A 19,977-nucleotide genomic window follows, 5' to 3' on the forward strand; every position below is an offset into this window, starting at 1 on the left:
GGTTCGACAATGATGTACCACCAAGTGAAGCTATGTTTATTGTTGTTTTTCCTTTATGACAATACAAATGAGACTTAGGTCAGCTTTAGGGTAAAGACATCTATTCTAATGTATGTTTTACTTTGATCAAAGTCCAGCAACTTTGTTCTCTCTAGAATTAAGATTTCAAAAACATTATCCCATTAACAAAACTTTGAAGGCTTTGTCACAGCTTTGTCAAATAAATTGAAAAAAAAGAAAATCCTGACCATAATTGTGACATGTTTCTGAAAAAAATTGATTAGAAGTATGTGAAATAATTGACAAATGACATAAAAAGGCAAGTTTTCAAGCAAGGTGAGCGAAAGGGTATTAAATGTATATTTTAATATTTTCATCATATTACAAATGCACATGTATATATTAACCTTAAAATGACATATTTAATATACTAATATATTGGTGCCAACTTTTAGTTACAGGATCAACATTAGGAGTTTAACTACTGGGTTTAACATGGTTGGTATCGGCGTAAACATTACAGATGGAACTAGGCAGTTTGTTAATACTATTTCAGTAACATGTAAATTAGATGAATGTTTAAAGTTGTACCATACACAAAACATGAAGATTGTATAGATTTACTGTCTCTTTTTAACGACTTTTTCAAACAAACCTAACACAGAAACACAGCCTCACATTCAGACATATTTTAGTAATTATAGCACTTTATCATTCTTTTCTGACAACCTACCAGTATATATATCATTATTATGTACTTGAACACATAAGATGTAGGAGTATGTATTGAAACAATACAAAACACATCAATAATATCCTCCATAAGGGCTATTCCTGATACAATTATAAAGGGGAGGGGGCTGCAAGGGAGGCACTTATAATGTATACAAAAATGTGCCTTCTGTCCCTCTACCTCTCCCTCACCACCCCAAGAAAATCAATTTTCTTAACATTATATCTTAATTCAATTCTTATTGCCTATAATATAATCTTGTTTTCAAACAATAATCGATTATAGAATTTATCATATTTTGCCTTCTGTAATTGGGGATTGTTTTAACTGGAATAGCTCTGGACAAATCAATCTTAACTTTAAATAAAAGTTTTGAGTATAAAATAATGTTCACTTTAATTTATATAACGTCAATTGTTCAATCATTCAAATTCACTGTTCATTATTTAAACTATTATCAAACAGTGTTAGCACTCAGAAACAACTGAATTCATTTCAAGCATAACTGCACTTATCCAACACTTAATTTACTATAGAATGTACGCTACACATATAACTTCATGTATACCAGCATTTATACCACATATAACTACATGTATACCAGCATTTATACTACAAACAACACTTCATGTATACCAGCATTTATACCACATATAACTACATGTATATCAGCATTGTATACCACTTATAACACTACATGTATACCAGCATTTATACCACTTATAACACTACATGTATACCAGCATTTATACCACATATAACTACATGTATATCAGCATTGTATACCACTTATAACACTACATGTATACCAGCATTTATACCACTTATAACACTACATGTATACCAGCATTTATACCACATACAACTACATGTATACCAGCATTTATGCAACACATTACACTACATATAAGCCCGCTTTTATCATACACACAACACTACATGTTTACCAGCTTTTATACCAACACATAACACTACGTGTGTACCAGCATTTATACCACATAGAACACTATGTATTTAAAAGTTAATTTCTTACATACCGATATGAAGTTTTTTTACAGACAAAAAAATGTACCCTGTCAAGAAATTATGCTGTGTTTTTAACTTCAAAAAATGTCTGCCTGATAATTGGGATATAGCTTTATGAATACAAGCTTGACATTTTGTAACAATAGTCTGCATTATGTCACAAGGTTGATTATTTTCAATTACATGAAAAATATATAATCATTTTCAGAGGATATGTTTCATACTGAATTCAAGCTCTTCAAATTCATTTTTAAAATGTCTTTTGACATTTGATACTACAGTGTACTAACACAGTCCTAAGTATAATGGAATCATTAAGACAGACTAAGGAAGTATGGCATTTTGAATTAGATTAACATTGTCTTATTTTTAGTAAGAATCAGGTTAAAGAATGGAAATTGTTTTAGGTAATGAAAAATAATAATAGTGCTGTGAATCTTATATAAATCATAAATACTAAAATGTCATTAATTTGCATCAAAGTCAGGATGTCACCTTCCTTTAGGCTTATTGTCACCTTTTACCTTTCCTGACGATGAAGACCTTGACATTGTAACTGGAGATGACCCTGCATCACGTTGTTGCCTAGCAACTGATGGTCTTAGATCATTTTCACTACCTCCCTCCATGGGGGAATTTCCTAAAGAAACAGATGAAGCATCTTCAGGTAACCTTGACCTTGAATCGACAGTGTCATTGTCTGGTAACCGTGACCTTGTTCCAATAGGATCACTCTCCGACCTTGACATTTGGCTGTTGGCAATGGAGAGGGACTCTTGGGATGTTCTATTATGCTGAGATGAAAGGATTTGCGTTGACGTGCTGGCAAAAGAGGAGTCAGATGATCCTGATGATGAAATAGATGAGGACAATGTCATAGTTTCCGTGGTTTTGGTGGCCGAGTCTGATTGTGTACCTGAGTGTTTCTCCGAGTGATAAATACGAGATATTTGTACTAATAGAGGCCCAGTCTCTGGATCATTCAGCCACTGCTGTGTCATAAAAGGACTCTCCAACATCTGTAAAAATGCTGGAAAACAAACAAGGAGATGATTATACATACAGATACATACTGTATGGTATGATTTTATCTCTAAATCTGATAATTGAATAAACAGGTATAATGTGACTTTATCTAAATTATGCCTTAAGAACATCTGATAAATAAACATGCAAAACTGAAGTACACCAATGGTACACAATTTGTCTATACAATATTAACAAGGCACAGTGAAAAGTCTTCTGTCAATCCACATATTTTCAATTAATTTAAGACCTGTTCACTGTTTTGAGTTCACACCTGAAAGAATATTTATTGCATGATGTTTTAATAGAAATATATTCAATACAAGAAGCCCAGAGGGCCTGTATCGCTCACCTGAATATGTTTAAAATAATTGGTATGAAGTAGGTGCTGTATGAAATTTCAGAAAGATCCATCCAGTACTTGAGATATAGCGAGAACAAACTTCAAACAGAGCCCCACCCCTATGCAACCGGGGGTCATACCCACCAATTATACAAAATTGAGTCCCCTTGACCCAAGAATGCTTCAGAACAAATATGGAACAAATCCTTTTATTCCTACAGAAGAAGAAGGATTTTAAAGAATTTGCTATATTTCCCCTATTGGGCCCTGCCCCTTAGCCCCCAGGGGGGCCAGACCCACCGTTTATACAAAATTGGTTCCCCTTTACCCAAAGATGATGCGCCACACCAAATATGGATTAAATCCTTTTATTCCTACAGAAGAAGAAGGATTTTAAAGAATTTGCTATGTTTCCCCTATCGGGCCCCGCCCCTCAGGCCCCTGGGGGGCCACACCCATGGTTTATACAAAATTGGTTCCCCTTCTCCCAAGGATGCTTCAGACTAAATTTGGAACAAATCCTTTTATTCCTACAGAAGAAGAAGGATTTTAAAGAATTTGCTATATTTCCCCTATTGGGCCCCGTCCCCCAGCCCCCAGGAGGGCCAGACTCACCAGTTGAACAATATTTGTTCCCCTTCTCCCAAGGATGCTATTGACCAAATTTGGTCAAAATCTGCTCAGGCGTTCATGAATAGTAGTGTTTTAAAGGAAAAGTTGACGGACGGATGACGGACGGACGCTGTGGTATGGCATAAGCTCACCATGGTCTTTCGGACCAGGTGAGCTAAGAAAAGTAGTTCCTACTTCCTCATTCACATGATAATTTAATAAGTTATTCAACAGAACAGTTGTAGCCTCTGACCTAGTAGACAACGGGGGTTGTTGAGTCCTAGTTGTACCGTTGGATTGGCCATGATGGCTTTGTAGATGGAGCTATTGGTATCAATTCCTTCCTCCATTTCTTCAGGCTTTGTTTTCCTGTCGCCTAGCAACCAGTCACACTGAAAATTCATCACAATCATTGTTAAGTATAAACAAACTGTCATTTTATTTTGAATTAAAATATGTTGTAGTTTAAAATTTATCTGCATGTGTAAAGTATTTATATTTAACAAAACTAAAATACATTCATGAAATTAAGCTTATTCCTTTGATTTTTTTGTCTCTGAATTTATAAGATTATAGTTAAAATAATGTACTTCATTTTTTCAATAACATTTCATGAAATAAACTGCTATAATGTTTGTGTGAAACCATTGTTAAGTTAATAGGTCTAGGACATTATAGTTTACATGTTCCTGGACCACTTACGGCGGCGTCCTGGTCGTTTCTGCCCACTCTCAGAGCATCAATGGCATCCTTCTCTGGGAATCCCATCTCTACTAGGTTCTGGAGGGCCTGTAACGAGATATACATCTATTCACAGATACACATATTTTATTAGTTATGAAACAATTTTACAGAAATAATGCTAAGATTGATCAACATTTACTACCTATATTTAGCTTGTTTGGTGCTATAACCCCTAAACAGATTTGGCAATACTTTTGTAAATGGAGCACACTTTTCATCATTAAAGAAGCTGAGTTAAAAAAGGAAGCACAACTACAGAACTTCAGAGTGTGGTGACTACAGTATTAAAATTTCGTGAAATTGGAATAAGAACAATAGGAGTTATTCATACAAGATTCCATCGATTGATAGAAAAAATAACATGATTCCAGTATACCCTATAACTTCATTTCATAAGAATATTCACTGCTAAATGACATGGTAAGGATTCCAGATTTATTTTCCAAACATTTTAATGTGTGATTTTTTAGTGATTTGTGTTAACGATTGAAGGATGGGAGATAACTTTTTGTAACTTTTTAATCTCTTATATAAATGTAGTTACTTCCCCTGATTCGATTTTAAACTTTTATTAAAAATTGCTTGAATAATTTCACATTTTCACAAGAAATTCAGTTTTATAAAGATTTGTTTTAATTAGTTTCATCAGTAGTATCATGTTGCAATTACTTGTGATTGTCATAATGAAGCACACTAATAAAAACAATTCCTTTACTTTCTAGAAATTAATAGACTTTAGTGTTGATGACATTTTAATTTTTTTGTGTTTTTTCCGTGGGTTAATGCCCTAGAAACTGTCTATTCCTTAAATTAATTAGTATCAGCCACTTTGGGCCCTCAGTTCCATTATATATAATGAATGGACTGTCTGACAGTTACCCAGCCACTCATTCTCCCTCTCTACACTAAACAAGGAATTTGATTGTTGTCAAACGTATGCATGCACATCTCCATTCCATAATTTTCATCTTGACATAAATGCAAACTTGTAATTATTTGTAGCCTGTTAACATCTTTACTAGCGGCTGTAAATTTGCAACACTTGAAGATAAATTTCAGCTGATCACAAAGAAATGATAGTTCCATGATACTAGCCCTTGGGTTTGCTTTGAACTCTCTTTTCCTGAATGCCCGTAGTGACTTGAGTATGTTAGTGACCTGAGGTGACTGACCCTCATCATTATCCTCCACACCTCCAACAGCTCCTTCAGTCTACACAAAAATATCAACAACAGAAGTCAAAACAGACACAACACTAGCTGAAAAAAGGGGTGATTGAGTTTGCCTCCATTTCGGGACCTTTTTAAAGCCTTTGTATGATGTTTCTTCAATTTCTGTTCCATTGACATAAAAGACAATTTTTAACATTATACATAAAAACTACTATGAAAGATGGAGGATAACTCTGGAAAAGTGCTCTAACCTGGTCCTCTGGTTCCTGCACCTCTTCAGTGCCAGGGACAGGTTCATCAATATTAGGATCAGACTCGTGCTGTATCAACCACTCCATGGACTCTGTCACTGACATTCTGAAAGGTGTGTGTGTTATCAATGTAAGATAATGACATCCTGAAAGGTGTGTGTGTTATCAATGTAAGATAATGACATTCTGAAAGGTGTGTGTGTGTTATATATCAATGTAAGATAATGACATCCTGAAAGGTGTGTGTGTTATCAATGTAAGATAATGACATTCTGAAAGGTGTGTGTTATATATATCAATGTAAGATAATGACATTCTGAAAGGTGTGTGTTATATATATCAATGTAAGATAATGACATTCTGAAAGGTGTGTGTGTTATCAATGTAAGATAATGACACTCTAAAGGTGTGTGTGTTATCAATGTAAGATAATGACATCCTGGGGGTGTTTATTATCAATGTAAGATAATAACATTCTGAGAGGTGTGTGTGTTATCAATGTAAGATAATGACATCCTGAAAGGTGTGTGTGTTATCAATGTAAGATAATGACATCCTGGGGGTGTTTAAATATCAGTTTAAGATAATGACATCCTAGGGGTGTTTATTATCAGTTTAAAACATCAGGCTATAGAGTTTTTGAACCTGAACTGATGGACATGGTTCTTTGTGGATAAAAATTTGAATAGATTAATGCAATATCAAAAACCAAATGTTTAATTAGATGTTTACTGAATAGTAATCAGAACAGCAATTCAAGAATTTGTCAATCAATCTAATTTATTTTTAATAGAACAAAAATCACCACCAGGTATTACTGTGTATGGTTTATACTTAATCTGCCTTCTCAGTACATATCTGCTATTCTTCTAGAAAAAGAATTAGTGTTGATTGGGAGTATGTCACATTTATAAAACTATATAAACATTTCAAAGTATCTTTAGGTTTACCAACTCACTTATTCAACACTAAAGCTTTCTTTGCTCTTCCTTCAGGAAATCCCATTTCCGTGAGTTTTCGCAATGAAACCTGATCAATCTTAGGCTCTGTTGATTCTTTCAACATATCTGTGGAGGTTGAAAATGGCTCTTTCAATTAGCATGTAATATATATATAAGATATTAATCTAAATAAGAAATGCAGAATATATTACACTGTCAACTTTAATAGCACAAGAGAATAAGAAAACAATTTAATATAAAAACCATGGTAAGATTAATTATACACTTTGATTTAAAGTTATCAATCTAAAACAAATGTTTTTTTGAATGATCAGCACACCTTGACACTGTATACATATTTGATTTCCTTTAGTGTTATTCATACAGTCTATTTAAAACATGACATTCTGCATAGAGTTGAATTCGTAACTCTGGCACTGTCTATTACATTGCTGACCTGCTAAATATGTGGACTCCAATTCCCACCAAAGTCATATAAATTACACAACTTAAAAGGAATCTGTATGCAACTTTTTAGATGAATTTATCAGTGATCACAATAATAACTATACATCAAACAGATACTTACAACTACATGTACAAATAATCATATCCTAAGAGCCAAGGCTGAGAAAAACAGATAAATCACTTTTTCCGGAAAAAGAAAATTCAATTTACTACATCTGTATAATTACATGAAATGTATTGAACTAATGTTGCCTTAGTGATAAAAGGCAGTTTGTATCTATACAGAATTGAACATTTCCTTTTTGCTTCACTACATGGATAGCATGTTAAAAAGGTTATTTTAACAGAAAGGCATCCAGCTCTTATATTTTCTTATCATAATGCTATTCAAATTCTTTCTCCTCTGTTAAAAAATTACAATGAATTGTAGAATAAAATTCTATACATGTATATACTTCCTGTTGCTTGAATATATTTTAGCAAGAGGTCCATTGGACCTGTATCGCTCACCTGGTTTTATATTTTAGTCATTACAACTGAATGCATTAGTACATCTTTATATGAAATTGCCTCAAAACCAGACAAGATCTATGTTCTAACCCAACTGGGACCACAATATCTGACTTTCAACTAATCAGAGGCCTCCATTGAGTTGCTATGTTAACAGATTTTGAAATAAGTAATATGTCATATTACAGGGTGTAATTAGACAATACTTTAATTTTCATTCAACTATAAGCTTTTATAAACCTAGAAACCATTTTTTAACAATTTATGAAAACTACACCATAGAATATGATAATCTAGCTGTACCATTTCTTAGGACCGCAGGGGTCAAATCAACCTCATTCAATTAAGAAGTGTTTTTATCTTCCTCAATAATGTTTTTGACCAAATTTTGTACAATCCACTCAGGCAATTAGGGGATATTAGCGTCTTAAAGCTAATATTAGATAATTTTCCTCTTTGGGGCCCGGTCTTCCTAGCCCTAGGGGTCGAACCAGTCTCATTTATTTAGGAAATGATTGCCCTCCCCCAATGAAGTTTCAGAGCAATTTGGTTGAAATCTTCTCTGACATTTAGGAGGAGATGCGCTTTAAAGCAAATTAAGCTAAGTTCCCCTTCAGGGCCCTGCCCCCACCCCCCCCTGACCTCAGGGGTTGAACCAACCTCATTTATTTAAGAAATGATTGCCCTCCCCTAGTGATGCTTCAGACTAAATTTGGTTGAAATCCTCTCTGGCGTTTAGGAGGAGATGCGTTTTAAAACAAATTTAGCTAAGGTTCCGTTCATGGCCCCGCCCCCCTGGCCTCAGGGGTCGAACCGACTTCATTTATTTAAGAAATTATTGCCGATCTCTACTGATGCTTCAGACTAAATCTGGTTGAACTCCTCTCTGGTGTTTAGGAGGAGATGTGTTTTTAAGCAAATTTAGCTAAGTTCCTCTTCAGGGCCCCGCCCCCCTGGCCTCAGGGGTCGAACCAACCTCATTTATTTAAGAAATGATTGCCCTTTCCTACTGATGCTTCAGACTAAATTTGGTTGAAATCCTCCCTACTGTTTAGGAGGAGATGTGTTGTAAAGCAAATTTAGCTAAGGGCCTCGCCCCCAGGAGTCAAACCAACCTCATTTATTTAAGAAATGATTGCCCTCCCCTAGTGATGCTTACGACTAAATTTGGTTGAAATCCTCTTTAGCGTTTAGGAAGAAAAGGGTTTTAAAGAAAAAACTGACGACGGATGCTGCGCCACGGCATAAGCTCACTATGGTCCTTCGGACCAGGTGAGCTAAAAACAACAATGGCATTATCAATTCTAAATTTTCATGGCATGGGAGAAAACTGCATAACAGGAAATTGAAATCTGGTTAAGCCTTATAATAATGATTTCCAATGAAAAGGCTAGAGAAACAATACATTTTAGTACCTTCAGCTTGTTTAAATATCTTTGATGCCTCTGGATTAAGACAAAGAATCTTTTGGGAAGCCTCTATTAGTGAGACTAAGATCTTCCTTAGTTCTGTCTGAAACTGAAATAAAACATAATTTGACACCAAATATATTAATTCATTTCTGTTATCTAGTAAGCTACATATTTCATCAAATAACTGATGCTGCAAACATTTAGCAAATCTATGATTGAAGCTTGTCTGACAAATGAACTTATTGCATTACATTGATCTCAATCCAAACATACAATAATGTAGCCTTTAATTTATAACTTACGTCCAAGTTTGGTGGAGTTTCAGGAGCCTTTGGTGCTTTCGCTACTGGAAGACGGCATGTCACCTCTTTAATAGTATCCATGGTGATCTTTTTACCTTCATCTTTCTGTAGCTAATAAAATAAAAACATTCACTAGAGTTGGTAATGAATACCTCAGTTTTTTATTTGTATAAAGATAATTAATAATTCTTTCTGTTATACATATAATGGCCTGGTGGACTTGTACAGAAAAATATGTAATGTGATGTATTGCCACACAGCTAACCTGTATTGTGATAAATTGCAAGACAACTTATCTGTATTGCATTATATACTGATTATATATATATTGTTAAAGTACTTTTATTTTAGCGTATTAAAATTTCAGTGTATTATCAAATTTCAAGATAAGCCACTATCACCGACTCATACCGGATCTTTGCTTTCATATCTTGATGGTACTAGTCTCTTCTTCAGTATAATCAGCTCATCTGCAATGAAATATTGAAATTCAATATTGTTCTGTTTAATTATCCAATTATTAGAAAAACAATTTACCGTCAAAGTTAAACAAATTATGATTTTAAATAATTTGCTATAAATACTTCGAATTGAATAGGATTCAAATATACCTGTATATTATATAGATATGAATAAGTATAAGTCTCATTTTTTTTACAATATTAAACCTAATGTTACATAGGGGTTGAATCTCGATTTTTCGAATTTTTATGCAAGTATGAACGGGAGGATATAACTTACACACCATATGAGCGGCAGTAGTTTACCAAAGTTTACAACTTAAATACTAGTTTACATAATGATAGACCACAATGAATACAACTCTAAAAGATTGCCCTGAGCATGTGATTACATTCAGACAAGAATATTACAAGAGGCTCAATGGGCCTGCATCGCTCACCAGGTATTAATCTCACACTTGCTACTTTAAAAGTGGACTAAAATAAAGCTACTGGCAAAAATATCAGTGTCTTTACTCAAAGTCATTCAAAAGAACCTGCCAAAAGATTTAAACACATCTGACCCCTGGCCTGTCACCTTGGAAGTCAAACAAGGACATATTACTTTGAACACTTTATAGCCTTTCATCCATAACTTGCAACTTGATGACTTTTACAATTGACCAGATGTGAAATAGAAGGTGTCAAGGTCATTCAAATGAACAAACTTGATATATATATATATATATATATAGCTCTTCATCTAAGCATGCTACTGGTCACATATCACCACCCTTTGCATAATGGTTAATCAGAAGAAGTAGATTACAGATTTTAACATATTTGACTCCTGTGGCCTTGCATATGATTCAAGGTCCTTATTTTGAACGAAATTTTTAAACCTTACATTCCAGCATGCTACTGGCTAAATATCATTGTCCCAGCCAAGCTTTATTTAGGAGAAGTTGTTTAATGTTTTGATATATTTGACCCCTGTGACCTAAACTATGGGTGAAGATCATTCACTTGACAATCTTGATAGCCTTTCATGCCAGCATGTTACTAGCCAATCATTACCACAGACCTTTTGGTTATTCAGAACTTCTTTAAAAAGATTTTAACATATTTGACCTGTGACCTTGAATATGGGCGAAAGTCATTCATTTGAAGACATTTTGTAGCCCTTCATCCTAGTATGCTTCTGGCCAAATATCATTAGCCTGGGCCAATTGGTTATTGCGAAGATTTTGTTAAAAGAATAAAGTTAACACTGAACAGATGGACCTAAGTTATTGGTAAACTTGTAAAACAGATTGGAGGGTTCTTTTTCTGGATTCAAATAATGAGTTGGTTTATTCATATAAATATCGAAATAAATAAAAACTGCTGCTACTTATCCACCATGATATCATACTGTTACAGAAACCACAACAAACCCATGTTTAATATGATGCATACTATAGTCAATTTGGGATGTTCAATCCCACAAGTATTAGCTAAGCCTCAAGCTCATGCCCAGGGATAGTTTATTTAGTTTCTAGGCTAGTGATAATTTACCATGAAAATATTGGAAGGGCTAGAAAAATTTATCAAAATCTTCCAGTGGGTTAGTACTCTTAATATCAAATGTACACCCCTGTGTGTTTCAGTGATGGAATTAAAGAGGCAAAGATATATGCTGGTTCCAGGTCTTGTGTGTCCCAAAAATAAGTCCATTCACCCTTTTACCTGTTCACCCTTGTTCCATAAATGCATTAATTGGCTAACAGGTGCAGAGGCTAACAGTCCCAAAACTAAACATAAGGATAGCAAAGATTCCAAAACAGCACGTTTCAAAGTTATGACAACCTGAAGTCGGAGCAACCATAGGATGCTATCACTCCTTGCAGGATGAGGATGCAAATTGTTACATGGTCGCATGCAGCTTGCAAATATTCATTTCCTATTTTTGGAAATCAGGCTGCTGTGAAAATAGCCACACATTTTGAATTAAGTTGCATGGTACTGTACATCCAATGTTTCTGATTGGTTAGGAAATTATATCAGCCACTCTCTCTGGACATCTTCTGACATATTTTTTATTGTTTAAAAAACCATTGAATAATTGGAGATATAAACTGATAAATGGAAATAATCCAATCCTAATAAAATGAAGATCTAATATATCTTCAAATGAAAATATGCTTAGCAAGCTGTCAATTAACTGATTAACAAGAGAAACGTAACGAAAGTGTATCCTTGTTTTCAAAAACAACCTTTGTCACTTTGAAGTCAAGATACATCATGCTCGTGTCTACTCCGTCAATTTGTTTACAAAACGAAAACAGTTGCACTACAGTTTATGGACATTCATGCTAATATTTCATACTACCATTATCTGTTACTCCTTCTTGTGACAATGTCTTTTCGTCGCTAAGAACTTTTCCTGTACGAACCAGAAGAATCTTGTGGTAAAGAGAACTTTTCATACTGTCGGCTGGGTTCAGAAAATGACCTAATGATCTTATTTTTACATCGTCAATTTTCGAGTCTGGATTCAGGTCAATTATGAATTCCTGACCCTCCATGTCCAATACCCGCACCCTCATCCCTGTAGGAGGGAGGATGCTGGTCTCAGAGACAAACATAAAGTTGTTTTCTCTGTGCGAAATGACAAATATGGAATTTCTAGTCTTTTCTCCGCTACCCGAGGTTGTTCCGAACTGTTAAAGATCGGAATCATTAAAACGCTTTAGAACGCCACCTATTGGCGATTTTTCCAACTATCTAAATGGAAGGGAAAAAACTCTTGATTTTAATTGTGTTCATCGATCCATGAAGATATATATATATATCCTTTCAATGCAAAGCAATTTCACGAAACTAATCAGTTTCTGCCATTGAATACTTGAACTGAGAATAAAACATGTTGAAGAAACCTCGTTCCCTTTGCATGTGTACAATGGGGGACATAAACACGAATTTAAGTTTAATTTGAGTTAGCTTGATATAAAGGTATAGTGTTCAGACGATTATTTAAACGACCTTAGTGACCATACGCTTCATTGGTAACAAACATGGCGGTGTGCCACTCGGGTGCCATGCACAGGTAGCAGAGTGGCTAACTTAAACCCAAGCACATAGCATGTGATTATATGTCGTTTACATAGAGATTTTACATGGAATAATCCAAAACAGACGGTAAGTAATACTCTACTGATCATTTGTCTTATTTTAAATCATTTTTATAACATAAGTTATTTTTTACTATATTAATTTGATAGTCATTGACAGCGCACCAACTTCTGTAGTGTATTAAGTACCGTGACATACCCGGGTTAAATATAAACGATATATATTTATATACATTTATTTACTTCACTATTTATCAAGTCAAGACACACAGTATAATGTAAGTGGTTAAGATTGCACTTCATTGAAATATTCAATATAAATTAGTGAATCTATATAAAGTATTAGATATATGTAGCATGCTAGAGTTGGTCGAGAAAGACATATTCTGTACATAATCTCAAATATACACAGAACATTCACGTCATTTTATTATCTTTTATCTATAGCTATGATATGTTAACGATAATTTATATACAAACCCATTAAACTGTAGTCTGAAATAACACTTAAGCTAAAATAGAACAGTAAATTAGCTGTATAATTTATTTGTGTTTTGAGCATTGTGCGCATTTCAATTGGAATGTATGAAAATAGCTTGTCAAATTAACGCAATGTTGACCAGTCAAGAGGATTTAAAAATTCCAGAATTTAATTCCTTAATCATAAATATTAGCGATACCTATGGAGCAAGGGAAAAAAATAAACGTATTTTTAGTCATGTGTAAGCTGTCTTTAAATATATGGATTATAAGATTTGAAATCTGACTTTAAAGTTTACTGTGTAGAGTTAATAAATAAGGGAGAAACAAATCTATAATACGACTATAGAAGTCAGTTAAATACGTACTGAATATTAACGATCGCCCATATATGTATGCGTATCATTAGTCAGCGGTGACCACTGTAGATAAAGTTAACATACAATGAAGCCAGACATCACGTTTACCTATCAACGATAGTACATTACAAAAATAATTAATATATAATATCAACACATAATGACCCGTTTAACAAATAAACAGTGGTTCTATATAAAGGGGATGATTCTCATCTAATAAATTATATTATCTCAATAGTCGAACTGCCATGGTAACAATCAGTTTAGTATGTATTTGTACGAGAAAGCTTCAGACATATAAATTATTCAGTATCAATTTACCAATAAATATAAGTGGACGCTCTGATGTTTGAGGACAGGCTGGTCAGGAAAAGGTTTTAATTTTAATTGCAAAATGGATTCCGAGAGACGTCAATTGATGTAGACTATAAAGGCAATGTTTACGGTCGCCATCATATTGGGGACTTTAATGGTTTCCCTGTGCCATATGGATATCGACGTTTTTTATTAAGCTAATTTTTGTTCCTAGTGGTTTCATTGTCCCTACCTCAGTATCAATTGGAGAACGCGACATCGCTTGGATCTGACCTAGATTTACATATATGGTATCATCATCGCAGTAGAAGGTGCTTACCATTCCGGAACAAGACCGGATTTCGTTTAAATCCTCCTTTTGCTCATACTTTCTGCAATTTCATCAATTTTGATTTCGAATTCCGGTTTTGTTTTCACTTCAGTAGCTCTTGTTTTTAATCACTTGGCGAGTGCCTCTGCTGAGGACAGTATTGTCATCGTTCGGCAGTGAACCATATTTATATCGCCAATTCAACCTCTGAGTCTCTGACCTGTCTATTCCGTCTAAGACTGCCCTAATTACACAGAAACTTATAACCTTAACAGAAATCATTACATGTGTACCTAGTACCGCAGGCAATGAGAGGAACACTGCGTAAGACTGCTTGGCACTGTACATATAGCGCCAAATGGTTATAATGAAAGTATAGATTCCGACAGAAGAAGTCCTGAAAGTTGTCATACAGATATAATGTCTTTGTTTACCCATCAAAGGAGACACGATCGTAGTCAAGGACTTCGACATAACAATACTCCAACCGAATACCATGCTACGGTTACAGACCTTATCACAACTCTTGAGAAACCATTATTGCATGAAATGAAATGGAAACTTTTCCAATTGGAATGTTAATTTCAAGAAACTAACGGATTTCATGGAAGACTACTCAAGCCATTGGGCAAACGAGAGCATGCTAGATTAGATCAGATTAAAGTGGATTAAATCGCCAACTGCAATTCTAAAATAAAAACAAACACAATTTCTATGTTTTGACCCGAAGTGCTAAGTGTATGGTTGTTTGTTCTGCATTTGTCTTCATATACATTCATATTTCTTGGTTCTGAAAGGAGATAGGATTGATTTTCAACCATAAAACTCATACGGTAGTTAATGACGTAAATACGTGATGGCTAAATATTTTGGGGCATATTTCGTGAAAACAATACAGAGGCAAATGTGAAAGTTGCTATGGATAAATCGTGAGGATAATCGAATTCTATGTAGACAATATCAATGGTGAGTTCAGTGGCAATATTATTTTTCACGCCGTTGGCTTACTCATGAGGACGAACGAACCATACCCCTCTCTTGGCTGACATGTCTTTGATTTCCTAAGAGGCTGTATTTATCGAAGATTCTACCAGGACAGATAGCAAATACCTAGCCAAGTCCTTCAATGGTCATAATGGATGATACGGTTGACTCATGTTTATTGTCAATTAGATACAGATGAATCACGTTCATTTATCGAGAGTCACATTTTCATGGCCAAAGTGACTAGTGAAGGGATTGAAAAGGACACCATGGAACGATGGTATATGGTGAGCGTGTCTTACACGATTTTTATCTCGACTTCTATTTAAATTGATCCAGAAATCACCGATATTTATGTGTGCGGCATTTGTAGGTGTAACCGCTATCGCAATAGTTGCCATTTTTTCACTTCCTCTTAATGTCGTTAAAATCACGCCAAGTTACTTATTGCCAGTCTATTGATAAAAAGGAAGTAAGGCGATATAAGTTGGTGATAAAACGTCTCTTATCACTTGTAATCTGGTATTCTACCTTGTAACTTCGACATAATCCTTAGTCTTGTACAACGGCTTTGACGTAATACGGCATACACATAATCTGATATTTACATCGATCGAGTAGCTATTTAAACCTAACCACTTTCCCAGGATAAAACACACTGTTTGTCATCATAGATTAAACACAACACAGAATGCCTTTCCATAACCATATTTTACTCACAAAAAATACTAAACCCCGTGTTCACGTGTGTATAGTACTATCTGTTATACTACATTTGTATATCCCGTCACTGGGTGTGTCCACGTGTGTATAGTACTATCTGTTATACTATATCCCGTCACTGGGCGTGTTCACGTGTGTAAAGTACTATCTGTTATACTATACTCCGTCACTGGATGTGTTCACGTGTGTATAGTACTATATGTTGAACTTTATCCCGTACTATCTGTTATACTATATCCCGTCACTGGGTGTGTTCACGTTTGTATAGTACTATCTGTTATACTATATCCCGTCACTGGGCATGTTCATGTGTGTATAGTATTACACTTGTATCTGTTATACTATATCCCGTCACTGGGCGTGTTCATGTGTGTATAGTACTATCTGTTATACTATATCCCGTCACTGGGCGTGTTCATGTGTGTATAGTATTACACTTGTATCTGTTATACTATATCCCGTCATTGGACATGTTCATGTGTGTATAGTATGGCAAGCCAAGTTGTCATTAATTCATGGAGCAATATGTTGATACAAATTATATAAGATATCTTATATATTATATAAGATATCTTATAAACATATAAGATATCTTATAAACAGTTAAGATATCTTATTTAAAGTTTATGAGATATCTTATATCTTTTATAAGATATCTTATAAAAGATATAAGATATTTTATATAATATATATAAGATATCATATAAAAGATATAAGATATCTCATAAACTTTTCTTTATAAGATTTTTAAGATTTTTAAAACGGATTTGACCTTACAACGGGAGCAGTCATTTTCAAACATTTCGAGAGTCTCGTTCTTTAAATGATATCTCATAAACTTTTCTTTATAAGATATCTTATAAATTATATAAAATATCTTATATCTTTTATAAGATATCTCAATTAATTTTCTTTATAAGATATCTTATATATTATATAAGAAATCGCATAAAAGATATAAGATATTCTATTTAATATTTAAGATATCTTATAAAGAAAAGTTTATGAGATATCTTATAAGAACGAGACTCTCGCGAGACCGACAAAGAAGAAATGTTTAAAAATGACTGCTCCCGTTGTAAGGTCACATCCGTTTTCGTCGGCGATAATTTGGTTAAGTACTGGATCAACATTGCTCCATGAATAAATGACAACTTGGCTTGCCATAATCATATGTAGTTTCAATTTGATAACTGGTCCCATTGTCATCGGCTGGCATTTTCGATCAAATCCTCTCGACCCCCTCGGTTACCGATAGGTTCCGAGCTCTGTGGGGGAGGGTTTATTATCTCAAATTCAAATCTCGTTTTTTTATAAGATATCTTATAACCGAATTATATAAGATATCGCATTTAATTTTGTTTATAAGATATCTTATATCTTTTTTGAGATATCTTATATAATATATCTTATAAACAAAAGAATATAAGATATCTTATAAAATATATAAGATATCTCATTTATTATATAAGATATCTCATAAAGTATAAAAGATATCTTTTATAATGAAATAAGATATCTTATATAATTTGGTTAAGTACTGGATCAACATTGCTCCATGACTAAATGACAACTTGGCTTGCCATAGAATAGTACTATCTATTGAACTATATCCCGTCACTGGGCGTGTTCATGTGTGTATAGTAGTACTATCTGTTATACTATATCCCGTCACTAGGTGTTTTCACATGTGTTCCGGACTATCTGTTGACCTATATCCCGTCACTTGGTGTGTACATGATTATCTGTTGAATTATATTCCGTCACTTAGTGTATACACCACTTTATGTTGAAGAACTACAGCATATGTCCTACATATGTAAAGTGCAACATTCCCCTCAGTATCAATACATCGCTAAACAGGAATACAAAAAATCACTCAATTAATCGGATCAGGTTTAATATACCTTAGATTGGCAATCATCCATTATGGTTTAAGAATTGTCCCACGTTCCTTAATAGACAGATATAGCCTCATGGTATTGAGTTGATACGTCTGTTAAGGCGACCATCTGGCCACTGTAAATCATGCACCCACCCCGGGAACCATTGTCTGGCAGGTAACCCTACTCCAATGACCGTCAGACCGGGCCAGATAGCGATACATACACCATTGATTGAAACAACAAAATACAATTACCCCGATCATTAACTCATCCATACAAGTATGCTTATATCCAAATTCAAAACATGTTTATTGGTAGAGATGGGATATCATAGCCTAAAAATATAGACTGACGTACAATACTATAAAAATGGTATATTTTTCGCTGGTTCAATATTCATATAAGATCATTATCTTTTCAAGAATATAAAACCATGAATAGTAAATAGAATTAAATTATGCTGTTATATTAATCGTTTTAATAGTTATGCATGGAGACGTAAACATCCACGATTTAAAGTTATTTTTAAAAACACACCTTCATGAAAAATTCAAAATAGTAATAAATTAAGGCTTTTAAATGAGTTTTGCCAAGTATTTCACATCATTTAAAACTGAGACTGACAAACCCTATCTGGTCATTTCAGAAGCAGGTCTAGCTACCTTTTCAACCATTAAACACATTTATCATTGGTTGGAGAATATTTGCATTTGACATTTTTAATGACAAATATTCACGTAAATTAAGTTTGTTCCTTTTCGCAATAACTGTCTGTGTACAACATAGCCATCCCTAGTAAGACAGACAAGTGGTATACTTCTGTCTTCGTCACCTGATGTTACTATCTAGAATTACTTGATAGTAATTCAATGATGTTAAGCCTTCATCATTTAATATTTTCAACGAATATGTAAAAACAACGAAGGAAAATGAATATAACCATTCATCGTGGAATGGGTAAGGGACTTTCCACTCTTGCGATCATTATTTGAGAACATAGACCTGAAACTCGAGTTCCAGACATAAAATTATGAACCCTCTGGTAGAATGTCCCTATTTTACACCAGCACATTTACATGGTTCTTTTAGTTGATGCCACACTTACATAAACAAGCAGTTATTTACATTTATGATGGGCAATAGAGGCTTCGGTTGCAATTTACAACATTGTCAAATGTATTACTTTGATTTTTATCATCTAAATTACGTGTTACATGTATAACCAACAAGCGAAGTGTGAAATTAAAAGTATGTATGTTGCATTTCATTTTATTTTAAAGCTTTTTGACTACATGCACGACGCATTTTTTTTCTTCTAACAACTAGTCTTTAGTACGATTTTAAAATCGAATTTCTCATAATGTGGTCTATAAAGTATATTAACATTTTAAAATGAGTTCAGAATTTGAACGTATTTGCATCATGAAATTTAAATCGTCAAGTGACATGGACCTCTGTCTAACATCGTATTCAAATGATCAAATATACATATTTAAATATACATATTATTTTTATTGACATATTTGAATTGTAAGAAAGTTGATAAATACGTCAATGGTTAAAGTATGTATACCAACATTAATTTTGTATTGATTTTTACTTCCCTCGCACATCAAAATCCTCGCTTATCAAAATAGAAAAGCACGTGTGTTTAAGGTGCGGGTAGCAGTGCATATCATATTAAACCTGGCTTACGTGATCATAGATGGGAGCCCAGGATGGCTTCAATCATTTTCACTGTCCTTGGTCTTTTCGGAAACCACTTTTAATAGCTATAAGAGTGTATATCCTTTGATGGACTATAAGTCGATTGTAACGTTGTAGTTG

The 19,977-nt window shown here is 34.0% G+C and overlaps 2 protein-coding genes across 2 annotated transcripts in view; one reads left to right on the forward strand and one right to left on the reverse strand.

The window, feature by feature from the left end:
• Positions 1-1,538: 1,538 nt before the first annotated feature.
• Positions 1,539-12,688, reverse strand: LOC110448960 (ubiquitin-associated domain-containing protein 1-like). The gene is made up of 10 exons (XM_021495483.1): positions 12,352-12,688; positions 9,952-10,010; positions 9,541-9,651; positions 9,242-9,344; positions 6,866-6,974; positions 5,908-6,013; positions 5,580-5,696; positions 4,443-4,529; positions 3,994-4,132; positions 1,539-2,789 (listed from the first exon to the last, which is right to left on the reverse strand). The coding sequence occupies exons 1-10, from the start codon at positions 12,605-12,607 to the stop codon at positions 2,251-2,253; spliced, it is 1,626 nt and encodes a 541-aa protein (XP_021351158.1). The 5' UTR covers positions 12,608-12,688; the 3' UTR covers positions 1,539-2,250.
• Positions 12,689-13,007: 319 nt separating this feature from the next.
• LOC110448961 overlaps positions 13,008-19,977 on the forward strand; it is a 33,738-nt gene continuing 26,768 nt past the window's right edge. The window contains exon 1 of the mRNA XM_021495485.1: positions 13,008-13,160. The gene's annotated coding sequence lies outside the window, so the exon portion shown is untranslated. The remainder of the gene's footprint in view (positions 13,161-19,977) is intronic.

Source organism: Mizuhopecten yessoensis, unplaced genomic scaffold, assembly GCF_002113885.1.
Source record: "Mizuhopecten yessoensis strain PY_sf001 unplaced genomic scaffold, ASM211388v2 scaffold4403, whole genome shotgun sequence".
NCBI lineage: Eukaryota > Metazoa > Mollusca > Bivalvia > Pectinida > Pectinidae > Mizuhopecten > Mizuhopecten yessoensis.